A 14697-nucleotide genomic window follows, 5' to 3' on the forward strand; every position below is an offset into this window, starting at 1 on the left:
CGCCTGTACACGGACCACCCCCGGTATCGCGCAGGCCGTCCCCACTCACGCAGGCACAGAACACACGCACATAGATACGCCGACGTGGACAGCAGAAAAAGACAGAGACACACAACGAAGAACCGACGGCTGTTGTTTGGTGCTTCTCTGCTCCCTATTCCTTGTCGCGAAAGCCAACAAGGAGCGCCGGAGACGAGGAGGAGGAGGGGATGAGCCGCACAGGTCGAAGTGAAAGGTGGGAGTGGGCCAACTACCGATAAGGGCAAACGACAAGGGGGTGCGCGCACATCGACATCACTGCACGCACACCTATGCTGTCCCGTTGAGGTGGCACGCACGCTTTAAAGTGGGGCGAGCGTACGCCCTCGCTCGCTTACATGGTCATGCACTTCGCGAGGATCGCGTGTCGCTGCGACCTTCGAGAGACGGGGAACGAGGACGGGTTTTCTGAGGTGGCGTGCCGGCCGAGTTGTGGCGTGCCCCGCCTTCCCCGGAGTTCGATGTTGCCGCCTTCGTCAGCACTGGCATAGTATTTTACGCAGGTGGCAGCGGCGAGCTCTTTCTGCCTGATCGACAGGCCAGGCCAGCGCGGTAGCCGAGAAGGAAGTAGTCCGCCCACGATAGCTGTATTCAGGATGAGAACCGCCGCAGACGCTAGCGTCCTGTATGCAAAATGAGCCGGGTTGTGTCGCGAAGAGCAGCGTTCTCTTCACCGCTCTACCGGAGATGCGTGCCGGCGCCAGTGCGACGACTTACGCCTATTCCGAGGTGGCTGCACTTCCTCGGCGCTTACAATGGAGGCTGGTTCTGAGCGGCGGCGGCTGTTGTCTACAGAGCCGACCTCGCGCGGGTCTTCGATAATAGGGGGCCCAGATGCAGCCTGCCCCAAGTTCGCGGGGGACGACTGAGTCTCCGCGGAGAGGTTCGCGCGTGCTTCCAAAGTCACAAATCCGCCAGTACCCCCTCCGTTGGAGCTGCTTACGTCCGTGCCTACCGTAAGCAGCTCATAGTCGTCCTTTAAGGTGGCAAGCGTGCTGCCTTGAGCGCCTGCCATCTCCCTCCACGCGAGAGCCGTAGATGCAGCGGAGGTGCTGGCCGCCGCTGCAGAGGAAGACGCGGATGAGGAAGGAATCAAGATGTGGGGACCCATCCGGCCACCGTTCCGTTGCTGCCGCTGTTGGCCTGGCCACTGAAACGACGGAATCGTAGGATGGTTCTGGCGACTGCCACCGCTGATGCTGCTCAGACGGCGTTGATCGGCGTCCGTCATGTGCCCTTCCGCGCCAGCCGGGCTTGACATGTTCGGCAGCGGGGACACCAGCACGGCATCACTCGCGTTGTCCTCGTCGCCCAGGGAACCAGTGATAATTAGGTTGGTATGGAAGCTGTTGAAGTACTCGCCGGGGCGGCTCAAGGTGTGGGAAGGCGCCGCACGCGGGCCGGCCGCTGTGGTGGCAACAGAAGGCTCGCCGCTCACACTCGACGGTGGCGCGGCCGCCGCAGGGGTGCTGCTACCAGCCACTTTGCCCGTCGTGACGGCCAGCATGCTGTACGTCGGGGGAGACAGAAGCGAAGCGGTCGGCGGCGACTGTGGGCGACCAAATTCAGTCGTCACAGCCGCCATCGTCGCTAGCAGATGCGGCGGGGTGCTCGGCACCGGTTCACACTGCGGCGCAGCCAGAGTGGCGCCGCTGGATGGTGTCTTGTCACCGTTGACGGGGGCAAACGGGCCGGTTTCCTCGACAAACGTCACGGCCGTGTGCGGGCTCTCGCCGCGGCGGGGTCTGACCTTGTCGGTCCATCTACGCGTCGGTTTCGTAGAAGAAGCCTTCATGGAGATGGGCAGCGCAGCCTTCTTGCTGGTCGTGTGCGAGGACACGCTGTCGGTGACCTTCACCGATTTGTTCGCTGCAACCGCGCCGCCGTCGCCGCCTGGCGCACCGAACGCTGCGACAGACTCGAGGTACGCTCTAAGAGGACTTTCAATGGCCCACGCCAGGAGGCCGTAATCGTCCCAGTCTATCACGACAGCGTTGTGTCCAGCACGGTCGCCGCCGCCGGCATCAGCGGTGCAGTTCGTTACAGAATCCGTGGCACCGAAGCCAGTGCCGCCAGGCGCCTCGAGGGAAGAAGCCGTCGAATCTGTGCAGCGGCGATCAGATACAGCTTGTGCCTGATTGCTCGCAGTTGCACCCGCAACCGGCGCGGTGGCGGCCCCGTGTCCGCGTGCTGTGATGCGACTTCGAAAGTTGAACCGTTTGGTGTTCGGCTTCGCACTTGAATGGGGCGTCGGTACCGAAGATGGTGCACTGGAGAGCTGCTTCGCCTTTATCCATACCATGCTCGGGTAGAGGCCGCCTTCGTTGTCACGGATGTCGCCCTCCGTGACGTCCCTCCCGAGCAAGATGTCAGGCCTCGGGTTGGCAGACCCGAGAAAGCGAGTGCCCTGTTCCTGTAGCCGTGAGTCCTTGCCGCCGTCCCGCGTATCACCCCGGCATTTTGCATCGCCGACGCCGCTGTTGCTCGCCGGCGTGCTCTTGGCCGTGGCCACCGACGGCATCATAGGACTCATATCTCTCCTGGGTAGGAGTACGTACTCCGCCAACGCTGCATGGTCGCCGCTGAGCTGTGTGCTCGTCTTCTCTGGTGGTGAAGAATTCCACGAAACCGGCAGCGTCGGCCTTCGCCGCGTATCTCGGTTGTTGTTGTTATTGCCGTTGTGAGTGGCGCCTTGATGTTGGTGCTGCGACTCCGTCGTGACTTTGCTTGCCTGAAACGCATCCATGGGGTGCATGGGAGGCGCGTCACTAGACACCAGCACAACCGCATTCGGCGAGCGTGACGCGGTCGGGTGGGTGTGCGTCTCGTACAGCGCCTCGTCCACCGTCGTGAAGAAGGAGCCCTGGTGGCGGTTGCTGAACGGGCCACGCTGCAGTCCACCGCCGCCGCTGGCTGTCGTAATTGTGTGGCTGCTCGAGTCTCGGTGCGTCCCTGCAGCAGCCGAGTTCGTCGCATCAGTCCTTCTTTCGCGGCTGCAGGACGCCGCCACGCGCGCGCCGCCGTTCGCAGCGCCAGCCGAGGCGCCGCTGAGCGTCATGGACGGCGCTGCCACATCATCCCGACAGGACGCAGATGCGCTGTCGTGGTGGAAGCCGGCCATGTCGTACGAGCCATCGTCCTCGTGGAAGAAGGTGTGAAAGATTGATGGAGCTGCCTCGGCAGCCGTCATAAGCCCGGTCCGCCCGACGACAGGGGTGGCGAGTAGCGAGGGGTTCTGTTGCGGCACCCTGACAAAGACGGACGGGCCGACCTCGATGCCGTAGGAGGGGGCCGATGGCTGCTGCGGACACCCTCCGCCGCCCAGCAGTCCCCCTACCTGTGTGGAGCCGTGGGAGAACGGCCCCATCGACGCCCTCTGCTGCTCGTAGTACGAGCTGCTGTCGGTGGAACCACCGCTCGTCCTGGTGCGGTCAGTGTCGCTGCTGCTGTTGCTGCTGCCCGTTGCCGCGCTGCTTGATTCGTCGTCGTCGCCGTCGCCGCCGCTGCAGCCGAGGTGATGCGTGGACGACACAAACAAGCTTCCGACATCGAACGGGAAGCAACTGCGCCCCCGCACCGAAACAAACGACCCTATGCTCAGCTGCGGGGGCGAGTCACTGTGGTTCCCGTTGTGGCCGTCGACCGGCCAGCATTCGCGCGGGCCAACGTTGAGAGTCGTGTGCTGCTTCCTAGCCGCGTCGCAGCTGCACGGGGTGACGCTGTCACCCGTGTCACCACCGCCGTTCGCTTTCCGATTCACACAAGAACGGCGATTGCCTTCATTAGCGTTGCGGCTGTCGCTGACCCGCGCGGCCTCGTAACTGCAGGGGTAGTTACATCCAGCCGACGGTGGCGCCATCTGATGCGCAAAGAGCGGCGACGCGCCACGAGCCATCGGAGGCAGGTGCATTGCCGGACTGAGCGTTGGGGGGTTGTCAGCGATGCGCGCGGCAGGCGCGCGGGCTTCCGCCTCTACGCTCGACGGCGTTCGCATCAGGTTGATGTCTTCATCCTCGTCACTCCACTCCGGCGACTCGAGAATGGGAACTTCAGGAAGAACAAAATCGCTGCCGCGCCGGGGCCGCGGTTGCTGCACGGGTTGCGTCATGATGGAGCTTTTCCCTTTCCCTCGATGGAGCGCTGGGTGCACAGATGCAGCGGGGCCCTTCTGCTTTGTGTCCGGTTGAGCTCACCGACGCTCGCCCAGGCCCCCCCTCCTCCTCCCCGGCGTGGCACACTCGTACAACGGTGAAGGGCAACCGACGGCAGACCGAGAAAGAAGTAATCAGCACCACATCAATAGAGCTGACGTGATGGAAAAGAACAGCGCACCGGTTGAAGGTGAGGGGCCGCAGCCGCTTGTGACAGAGAACCGACACACACACGCACACACACAAAGACGAATTCTGCGGAAGGCAACTGGGTGCGCAACAACAACGCCAACGACGGAAAGGGCGGAAGGGGACGAAGGAAGGCAAGGAGGAGGGCGAGCAACACAAAAGGGAGAGGAAGAGGGAGAGGGGGGGGGGGGCAAAGCAATACAGTGAATGAGGAAGGGAGAGGTCGAACCGTCGGTATCGTCGAGACAACCAAAATATATTATGCGTGCGTGTTTGTGTGTGTGTGTGTGTGTGTGTGTGTGTGTGTGTCGAGCATCAAATCGCAAACGCCAAGAAGACAAAAAAATAGACGAAGAAACCGACCAACAACGCACCAGCACCGGCACCAGCAACGTTCCTCTTCGCGATCTCCTACTTGCCAAGAACGCACTTGTAACGTATCTATCACTTCAGTACGCGTGTACGTCGTTGCGCGTTGGTCGCACGTCCGAGTAGGGTTTTCGAGGAGGCCGAGCAGAAAAAAATCAAACACTGGAGAAGGAGCGTGTTTAGGTGCACGTTATGCGGGCGCAGAGGCGTCGGTGTCGCTACGCCAACAAACAAGACGAGAGGTGCTTCGCAAGAAACCTACAAAACAAAAACGAATGGCAAGTGTTCGACAGCGGAGACCAATGAAAGTGGAGGAAGTTCGTGAAGTGGTGTCGGGTGGATTCTCTGACGTGTGCACCAACTAGACGCTCTCCCTTCGCTCCTTTTGTGTTAGCCTGCTGTAGTGGTGGTAGTCGCTTTCTGCCTGCTCTCTGTTCTGGCTGCTGCTGCAGTAGTGGTGGTGGTTCTCGCTTGTTTGCGCTCCTTGCCGCGTGCAAAGAGTGAGAACGACCGCGTCCGCTGCGGCAAAGACAGCCACGGCCACAGCTGCGAACGAGCAACGGTAGTAGGCACACAAGGAGTCCAAGCTCGCCGAAAAAAAAAAAGGAATTCGCTTCCTGAAGCGGTGCGGGCGTGGTGTAGGCGTGCTGTTTCTTTCGCTGTGTCCTTCTCTTCGTGCACTCCCCCGTCTTTTCGTTGTTGTGCCTGCTCCGTAGTTAATCCAAGGCTCTGGAGACGTGCACGTATGTGTGCGTGCGCTTTTCGGTGTATAGCCGCCTGAAAGGTCCTCTTCTCACGCGTCTTTCCGTTTGCTGCGGTGATATGCTCGGTATCCCTATCCCAGCACCCTTCCTCTTTCGTGTGGACAGCTCCTCGGCCTCTTCGCATGGAAGAGGCTGTAGCGTTGGCTTGAATAGGATTAAGAGTCTGAAAGAAGTCAAGCCCGTGTAGCTCGCTCTCGCCCGCTATCTGTGAGTCTGTGTGTCTGTGTAGGACACGAAAAGCGCACGAGGGCTACAAGGGTTCGATGGAGAGAGCAGGGGGGCGAGGTGTCACGGAGAATCAACAACAGCACCGATGGGCAACGGTACGCACAAAAGAAGAGTACGCTGCTCGTCGGTCAGAGAGCACACGCACAGGAGAGGTGGTGATAGTGGGGTGGTGGCGGGAGGGGGAGCAAAGGGGTGAGAGGAGAACCTATACGAGCAGAGGATGAGACGGAGAGAACGACACACACGAAAAGAAAAAAAAACGACTAAACAAAAGGGGTGGGGGGAGGAGAAGGGAAAGAGCAAACCAACAAAGGGAAGTCGCCCCAAGATACGGAAGCAAGACACAAGATACAAGAGCGCATACAACAAAATACACACATAGACAGGCGAGGAGGGAGGGAGGGCGACGCTGCAGCGAAGTGTGAAAGAGGGAAGGCAGAAGCAGGCAAACTCTTCCCCCACCTCCCCCTGGAGGGAAAAAAAAAAAAGAAAAAAGAGTGCGACCGTTTGTGGAGGGGCACGTGCACAAAGTGCCGAAATGAAGGGCACGCAACCAAATGAGGAGCGGAAGGGACGCCGGAACAAAAAAAACGGAGAGAGGGAGGCGTATCCCACGGGGAGGGGCGTCAATGAAGGAGGGGGGAGGATGAGAGGCGTGACAGAGAAGTGTCAAACATAAGAAAGGCCGAAAGCATAACGTCACCAAAACAAAAAGGGCAGCAGCAGACAAGAGAGGGGAAGGGGCAAGGGGGAGGAGGGCGAGGGGTTCTGTCGCGTGGGTAGGGAAGCACACAACGAGCCTACCAAGAGCGACGGTACACAAAGAATAAGACCACAGCACACACGCGCACACACACATGTATATATGTGTGTGTGACCTAAGGAATCCGCCCACGACGTATCGGCAAACGTCAGAATAACCGGCAGCCACTACTCGAACAGCCGTCACCAATCCAGCGACACAGTGCAGCGCACGAACAACAACAGCCAGCGAAGATAAGAAGAATAACAGGAGGAGAGAAAGAGGAAAGAGAAGTTAGAGCAACAAAAAAAAAACGAACGACGCGAATGCAGACGGCGAAGTATATATATATATAACTATGTATTATATATGTGTATGTGGCGCCGTTCCTTTTTCCTTTTATGCTTGGCCGATATGCGGAACCGAACAAGTACGCCGACAGAGAGAGACACCGAAGAGGAGGTGCGTCAAGGAAGCGAACTCGCACAAGGGCGAGGGCGGGAGGGAGAGAAAAAGAGCCGAGCCGAGCCACAAATACAAAGCATGACACTTCAAAATGAAAACAGCAAAGAAAAAAAAGAAATCACAAGTGGCGGTGAGGGTCGGGGAGGGAAGGAAGTATGCTGCAACGGTGTGAGGGTGTACCGAAGCTTGTGAGTGTCCTTCTGTGCTTGTGTGATGACAAAACGAGAATCAGCATATACAGAATAAGGAAAGGCAAGTACAAACGACGATTATCAAGACACGTCAGTGAAGGCGGCCGAAAAGCCGCGTAGCCGCATGCAAGTGATGGGCGGTTCGCGAAAAACGGCGTAATGGGGAAAGAAGCATGCAAGCATCGAGCGCACACACGCACACGTGCGCAGGTACAGACCGTACGGCGCAAAGAGAGAGAAGCGCTGAGCAAACAAAAAAAAATGACCGACAACGCACCGGGTGGCGCTGAGAGACGTGAAAGAGAGACACAGATGCGCTAGGGCAAACACGCGGCACTGTCCAGCAGCACAGCGTGCCCCTTGACGTTGAACGGTACGCGCCGCACCGCTGACGTTGCGAGAGACCCCCCTCCTCACCTATCAGTATTGCGCATACGCCGTCTGTGCGGTGTGTACGTGTCGACGCAGTCGACAGACAAGTGTGCCAGCTCTCTTCGCTTGCCGCTCACACAGATCCGCCTGCACAACTCACTCCCGCTGCCGCTAGCCCCGCCTGAGCAGTGCCTTGCAGTGTCAGCGTGTGCTGATGGGTATATGTTCGCGCGATTGATTTCCTTTCTGGGGAGAGGAAGGGTGCAGGGTCGATGCGGAGAGCTCCGCGGCAACAGAAACGGCAAACACAATCTGAAGCAGCTGTCTGTGCAGGAAGACAAGGAAGCAGGGAGAAGGAGAGAGCGCTAGAAGACACCGTATGGGAGGAAGGTCCTAGACGCCGAGCGATGGAGACAGAAAGAGAGAGAGCAGGGAAGAAGGAAGAAGGAACAAGGAACCGAGTCGAAACAAATCCTTAGCGAAAACGAAGAGGGAGAAAGGGTGTCCGACGCGCACAAGTGCCGCGAACTACTGGAGAATAAAGAGCACACACGAAAAGGAGAGAACAAAAAGAACGAAAGAGGGTAGAATGACGGAAGGGGCGATGGGAGGTGAGAAGAGAAGAGGGGGCAGGTGCAACAACATGGACACATAGAATGGAAGTAAAGATGTGGACCTCAACGCCCTCGCGTCCGTATGCACATCTGTGGGTATGCTGCGGTATCCTGCGTCGTTTGAAAGGAGCAAGACGGAGAGGCAGCGCAAACGCGAGAGCGACAAGCGGGGTGGGGAGAGAGGGAGAGAGGGGGGCAGTTGGAGGGAAGAAGGTAATGCGAAAATCAACGCGTAACGCACACACAAGCACTCGAGAAGACGCGCGGATCAAGAGCACTAAGAAAAAAAAAAGGAAAGGCGAAGTATTTAACAAGTAAACTGATAACGATGAGAGCCACAGAGAACCACAGAGAGAGAGGCGCGCACGCACACACATGTACGGACGCACAGATGGCACAGAAGGGGCGCGAGGAAAGAACCACTCGCAGCGGTGGTGTCGCGCAGCCGGAGATGCTTCTTTTCGTCCTTCTTTGCTCGTCGCGTCCGTACGTGTGTGCGTGACGGGTAAATTCTGATGGCCGTTTCTGTGCGCAGGGTGGAGCAATTTTACGCGAGTTGAAGGGCCGCGTTTGGTGTGTGTGTGGGGGGGGAGGGGGGAGGATGCGCTGGCGGCGACGCAGCAGAAGGATGGCAATCGAATGCGTCGAAAGCAGCAGATAAGAAGTGGACTAGAAAATAGGAGTCTGATGTCATCAATGTGCATGCGCGGGTAGGTGCGTGCAAGAAAAAGTGAAGAAAAAGATGAGCGGGCAGTGGAAGGAACGGCACTTGTGAAAGGGTGGAGGCAACGCAGCTGCCATCGGGGTATACCGTGCTCGCTCCTTGACCCCCTCCTCAGCCCTGCACACACTGCTCGCTGAGAGCGAGCCAGAGGAGGTGATGGGCATGGGTTGCATACGGGAGTGGGTGGCGGGGCATACACAGAGAACAACGTGCTGCAGCCCGCGCCCTCCTCTCCTCTGAAGATTGCCAGAGACACCGAATGCCCGTAAGTTTCCATCATGTAAGAGTGCGGGTCTACCCTGTGCCGCTAGTAATCCGCGTAACTCCGTCGCGGATTGGCAGGAGGAGGGAGGGGAGGGGGCGAGTGGCAACGTGTGTATGTGCATGTGCGTGCCCCTTTTTTTTTTGCTTCGTCTTCACCTCTTCTCGGTCTTAACTGTGCAGTTCATGCGCTGTGACTCAGCGAGGCACGCGCATGTGGCTGGGGTTATTCATGCACCCACCACACGCACGAGATCGGGTTTGACGGTGGTATACATGTACACTTGCTCGATGCCCTCCGTCGACGCGGCACTAGCAGACCGTTCGAGAAGGTGCCGCAGACGATCGCCTTCTACGCTCAGGCAGTAGCGCGCATGCTGGCCATGTGGCGCAGCCGCGGCAGCAGGACTGCACAGTATGCCTTCACAGTAGAAGTACGAGCACGGCGTCACCTCGTGGTGGGCGTTCTTTGCGATCACAGTCGCCGCACCGGTGGACGACAGTGTTGCTGCCGAGGAACGCCTTGGTGAAGGAACAACGCGCGTGACGGCAAGCGGCACATTATGCTGCTGCACTCCACCGCTACTGTCAGGAGCAGGGAACGATGTGGAGACATAAAGCGGGATCCAATGCCATGTGAAGAGGGGGGAGCGGTGTGCTGCGGCGGCAGAGCCGGGCTGCTGCTGGGGCGGCACGACAGGCGCACACGCAGGCACACCGCACAGCAGATACGAGGCCGCTCGACTTTGTCTCCAGTCCATCTTCGGCGCAGAAGCAGCGACCGCGCCGACGTCAAAGCTGGCCGACACGCCGGACAGGGTTCTCGTGGAGCCGTTTGTCTTCGAGGTCTGCTCGCCCTTGTGGAGCAACAAGGTGCACAGGAGCACGTGCCACGAGGTGGGATCTAAAGAGGAGCACGCTAGTTGAGACCCGGGTGCCGCTGGTGTTGGTGAGCCAGACACCGTCCTGTCGTGAGGCACCGCCTCGTGCTCGTCATGACGCTCCCCGACCGCACCTACATTGAGCGTCAAGGTGGACACATACAGAACCTGGCGGCATGTCAGTCTGTGGGGCAGGTCTACGTCTCCATCTCTCTCAGGTGGCGTGAAGGCGGTATTGGCGCCGCGGCTCTCACCGAGAAGCCACCGATAGACAATGTTTAGTGGCATGCCGAATCCGGCTGCTGCCCCACCGCCGGTCAGCTGCTCCATCATGCAAGTGGCTCCGATTCGATTGTAAAGGAAACAGGATGAGGGCAGTGAAGGCCTTGGCGCGACACCGCCCCAACAAAGGAACCGGAGAGGCGGCCGACATCGAGGGACGACGGTGCCAGACGGCGGAGAGGAAGGGGCACAGTTCTGGTTCACCGATATTTTGATCTCGTCTGTGGCCGTGGCTGGCCAGAGCGATCGCAGCAGCGCGGCATCGCACACGCTCAGAAACGGCAAATAGTCAGCTGCCTCAGCTGAAAATGCCTCAATCCCCGTTTTTGCTGCTGTGCCACGCGGTGCTGCCCGACCAACACCGTCAACGCACGCCATGGCGCACGGCAGCCACCCAACATACGCAGCAGCAGAGCTGGGGGCGTGCCTCAGTGAGAGATAGTGAGAGGTGGCAGGAGTAGAGGCAGACGAGACAACGTTGCTGCGAGCCGCCGGTTCGGACTCTTCTGCCCAGCACGCGTCCACCTGGAGTGTCACCAGGGGCAATGGCGAAGGCTCCGTGTCGAGGACGGAAACCGCAGGGGTAACACCACCAGTGGCAGAGCTGCTTGCCGCACCCACGTGCGCCGAAACGACGTCCGCCCAGCATAGGAACGAAAGCCGAAGCACAAAGGTCAGCAAGGAGTCGTCCCGCTTCCCTTCCCTGGCACCACGCCAAACAAAGTACCAGGACGTGCCAACAGCGGCGCCTGCACCTTGTTGAGCCGCATCACCACCAGCCATCCATCCGCACGGGGTGGCCACAGGAAGCCGCTGCAGGCGCAGTACTGCTGCGGTGGCACGGATAGCGCCATCTGTAGTCGCTAATGGAGCATCACCACTATGAGTTGTGCCATCCTCACGCGCCGGTAAGTTGGGTAAGTCCGCGCGAAGATCCTGTACGACGACCACCTCTCCAGCGGCAAGGTCTACAACTCCGACAAGCGATCCGACAGCCAGCACAAGAAGAACCGTGCTCTTCGCCGCCGTCTCCGTCACAGCACCCGCTAACGAGCTGCTGTCGACCTCCATCGGTGGCAGGCCGGCGCTAGGTTGCCGATGGCCAACCCGTCGCGAGCTGTCCTCCACTGGTGCCGTCACCACCTCCATGTGAACGCCATCGGCACCGGCCCCACGATTCAGCAGCGATTCTAGAAAGAGCTGCTCCAGTGGTGGGGCAGCGTCGTGCCCAAGACCATGGCAAATGGCACCAAGGTGCAGCACCGCACCCTCACCACTGAGATGGCCTGCAGACCGTACCGCAGCAGCAGAGGAGTGGCTCGCGCATCTCCAACCAACAACATCACCGCTGCGTAGCAGCGCCACCGCATCCAGCTGCCTCACACACGACAGCAGTGATGACCTGGATGATGTAGCGGTGGCGGATAGAGGTGGAGCTGTTCGAGCGAGGTTGTCTACGCCGGCTTCATGGACTTCGCCGGCAACCCATGCGAGCGCAATTGGCACCACACTGTCACTCACGGTTGCCCCAAGCCTCGCTACAGCAACCGAAAACGTGGGCGTGTGCGATAGCAGATCGAACGCGGTGGAGAAGGTGTCAGCGGTGCTTGCCTTGCTAAGAACATCCGAGAAGGCGGAAGGCGACACGACTCGAGTGCATATACCCACCGCCCACGGACGAAGGTTCGCTAACGCAGCCGACGGCTGCGACGTTGCCGCACCTCCTCTCGTCGCCACGCCCAAGGCCGCGTTCGTTGCCTGTGTCACTGCCGCCGGGCAGCCATCAATATGACCGCCGTTCATCAGGGAAGAGCTCAGCCGAAGCTCAAAGACGCCCTCGAGAAGGGTATGAGGATGAGCATCCACTGCATCGGATGTGGCGTCACCATGGTGCGGTGCTGTTGCGTATCCACACACAAGACAGCTAACATCATCGGACGCTGCGGCAGACCGCCAGCACAGAATCCGGCCCATCATGGCTAGAGGTGCGGCGCACCAAGAATGCTGCAGCGGCCCACCAGGCCCCGCTGATGAACGCAGTCTCTGTGAAAGATGCAGAGAGAAGCTCCAGTGTTCGCCGGCACCGATGCCGCCGTTGGTGAGGACATCGTTGTCATGCCGACGTTCGGCCACTACTGGCAGGGCTCGCGTCCACTGCGCTTGAATGGTGATCACAACGGCACTGTGCCAGTGCACCCTCTGTGCGGACAGTGCCGGGGCCTTCTCGGAGAGAAGAGCGCACACACGCGCAACAGTACACTTCTCCACTTCACCGCCGCGTCCTCGCGGGTCTCCAATTGCACGTGGGCTGCCGACTGCGTTCGCCGGCATGATGTATGGGTCCAGCCAGGTCGTTTGTGCGTCATCTACGTAGCCGTCCAGGATGCACCGCGCCACCTCGCCGTCGCGGCCATAGAGCACGAACGCGAATACCTTTGAGTTACGGAGGGCTTTGAGGCCCTCCCGCTCACTACCCGCACGCTGGAGGTGTGGGAATTCTCTCCAGCACACTACATCGCGGTCAGAGAACTGCGTGCCTGCCAACGTCCTTTCTCTGCGTCCACGGCAAACGACGGCGTCAGCTCCGCCGCGGAAAAGGCTACTCGTCCCGTATGGCTCCTGCGCCGGACGCTGAAAGACGCCGAGGACCGCAGTTGCCGCATCGGCGCAGGAGTGGAGCGCGGTATGAAACGCCTGCGCAGCCGAGGGGGCGGAGGCGGCTGAGACCGTAGCGCGCTGCTTATTCGTGGCGGGAGGAGGACGGGAGGGTGGTGAGCGCCGTCCAGCGAGCGCCGTGGCGAAGAGAAACTGCGGGTGGGCCAAGGAAAGTCCGCGCACGGACCACGGCCCAACCAGCAGACGCCCCATCACCATTGGTGGAGCCTTTTGGGGAGTGGCAGCGGCGGGCACGGTGGCGGCACTCAAGTGAGGACCATCCTCCTTAAGGTAGCACACGGCCAGCGAGTCCAGGCACGGCTCAGGAGGAGCACCGCTGAGGCCGTTGATGCAGCGAGAATGAACGGTGGGGGCCGCATAGAGCACGGCGAGGAGTGGGTACAACTGTGTGAAGTCGGCCGTCCCAGGCAGCCAGTGGAGGCCGCGCACGCTGGCGTGGGGCAGAACGCTGCATGAGCAAACAGAGTCGTGTACAGCCTCATTCGACACTGACTGCCTCGGCGCGAGGCGCAGCAGTTCGCTCATGTCAAAGATCGCTTGCTTATGCAGCCGCCACGCACTCGTGATCGCCGACGCTGTCGGCAGGTTTCCGCTGCAGCAACGCAGGCTGGCGTACCGCGCGACAGGGCGAGCATCAGTGGAGGAAAAGGCCGAAGAGGAAGACGCTACAGTGGGGCTGCACCACACAACGAGCAGCTCCAGCAACGAGTTGCTGCCGTCGCAGTGGGCATCTGCAGAAGCGGTGAGTGATGCGGTGGGAGGCAACGGCCGCACGAGCGAGCTCACGAGAGGAGCACCGGTCGCCCATGTCAGCGCAGAAGCCCAACCCTTTACCGCACCGGCGCTGCAACCTGGTACCAACATTGACGACGCGGCAAACGGAATCCATACGCACCCGCCCAGCTGTACAAGCCACTCCGCAGGTGGCGAGCCGCGCGTGAGCTGGAAGGTCGCCAAGGCGGCGCAGCCGCAATCGAAGTAGCACAGCACATCCGTCGAGATCATGGTAGCAGATGCGGCATCATGAGCCATGACAAGCGGCGTTGGCGCATTCGATGCATCGGAAGACCTCTGCCAAGCCTCCTGCCTCACCACATGGAGAGCCGCCAAGGCGTCACCGGAAAGGTGTGGGGAGGATGGCCGGGAAGATGCCGGTGGCGCACCAGCGGTGACGTTAGCGAGAGGTGCCGTTGCATCTGCATCGCGACGGTGTAAGAGGTACATCAACTGCGAGGCCCGCAGGGCCGCCAAGGAATCGCTTGGCCTCTCTGATAATGGCGCCACAGCCCCAGCCGCTGCTGAGTGTTCCAGCAGCAAGCATGAGTGTCTCGAGTGCAAGCCGGAGGTTGGCGGAGCCACTGAATTACCGACACCAATTGATGCTTCCGCCCCGCTGCAGCCTGTAGGACACCCACCGCACTCTTCGTGCGTGCTGGACGAGAAGTCGGCCCCACGCGAGTCTGCCAACGAGCGTGCGTAAAGAACATCACGAATGGCGCCGGTACAACATGTACCAGAAGGCGAAGTTCGCGGCCCGCGAGGGATTGCCTTCGCAGAACTATCGGCCGCCTTGCAAAAGGAGAAGAGCGCTGCATCATAGGGGCTGCGTGCCGCCGAGTCGGCGCCTGCAGCGGAGGCGATGGCAAAGATCAGCGTACTATCATCGACTGCGCAAATCGAGTGAATCAGATGCGCGCTTCCGTCAGTGCCGCCGCCCTCTTGCGAAGTGGTGGAGCTGACAAGTGGCAT

General features: G+C 60.1%; 2 protein-coding genes across 2 annotated transcripts; both read right to left on the reverse strand.

The window, feature by feature from the left end:
* Positions 1-709: 709 nt before the first annotated feature.
* On the reverse strand, positions 710-4147 carry LDBPK_220500 (hypothetical protein, unknown function; the record flags this gene model as incomplete). The annotated part of the gene is made up of 1 exon (XM_003860752.1): positions 710-4147. One exon carries the CDS (start codon positions 4145-4147, stop codon positions 710-712), a length of 3438 nt encoding a protein of 1145 aa, XP_003860800.1.
* Positions 4148-9339: 5192 nt separating this feature from the next.
* On the reverse strand, positions 9340-14697 carry LDBPK_220510 (hypothetical protein, conserved; the record flags this gene model as incomplete). Its single annotated transcript, XM_003860753.1, has 1 exon — positions 9340-14697. The coding sequence occupies one exon, from the start codon at positions 14695-14697 to the stop codon at positions 9340-9342; it is 5358 nt and encodes a 1785-aa protein (XP_003860801.1).

This window comes from Leishmania donovani, chromosome 22, assembly GCF_000227135.1.
Source record: "Leishmania donovani BPK282A1 complete genome, chromosome 22".
NCBI lineage: Eukaryota > Euglenozoa > Kinetoplastea > Trypanosomatida > Trypanosomatidae > Leishmania > Leishmania donovani.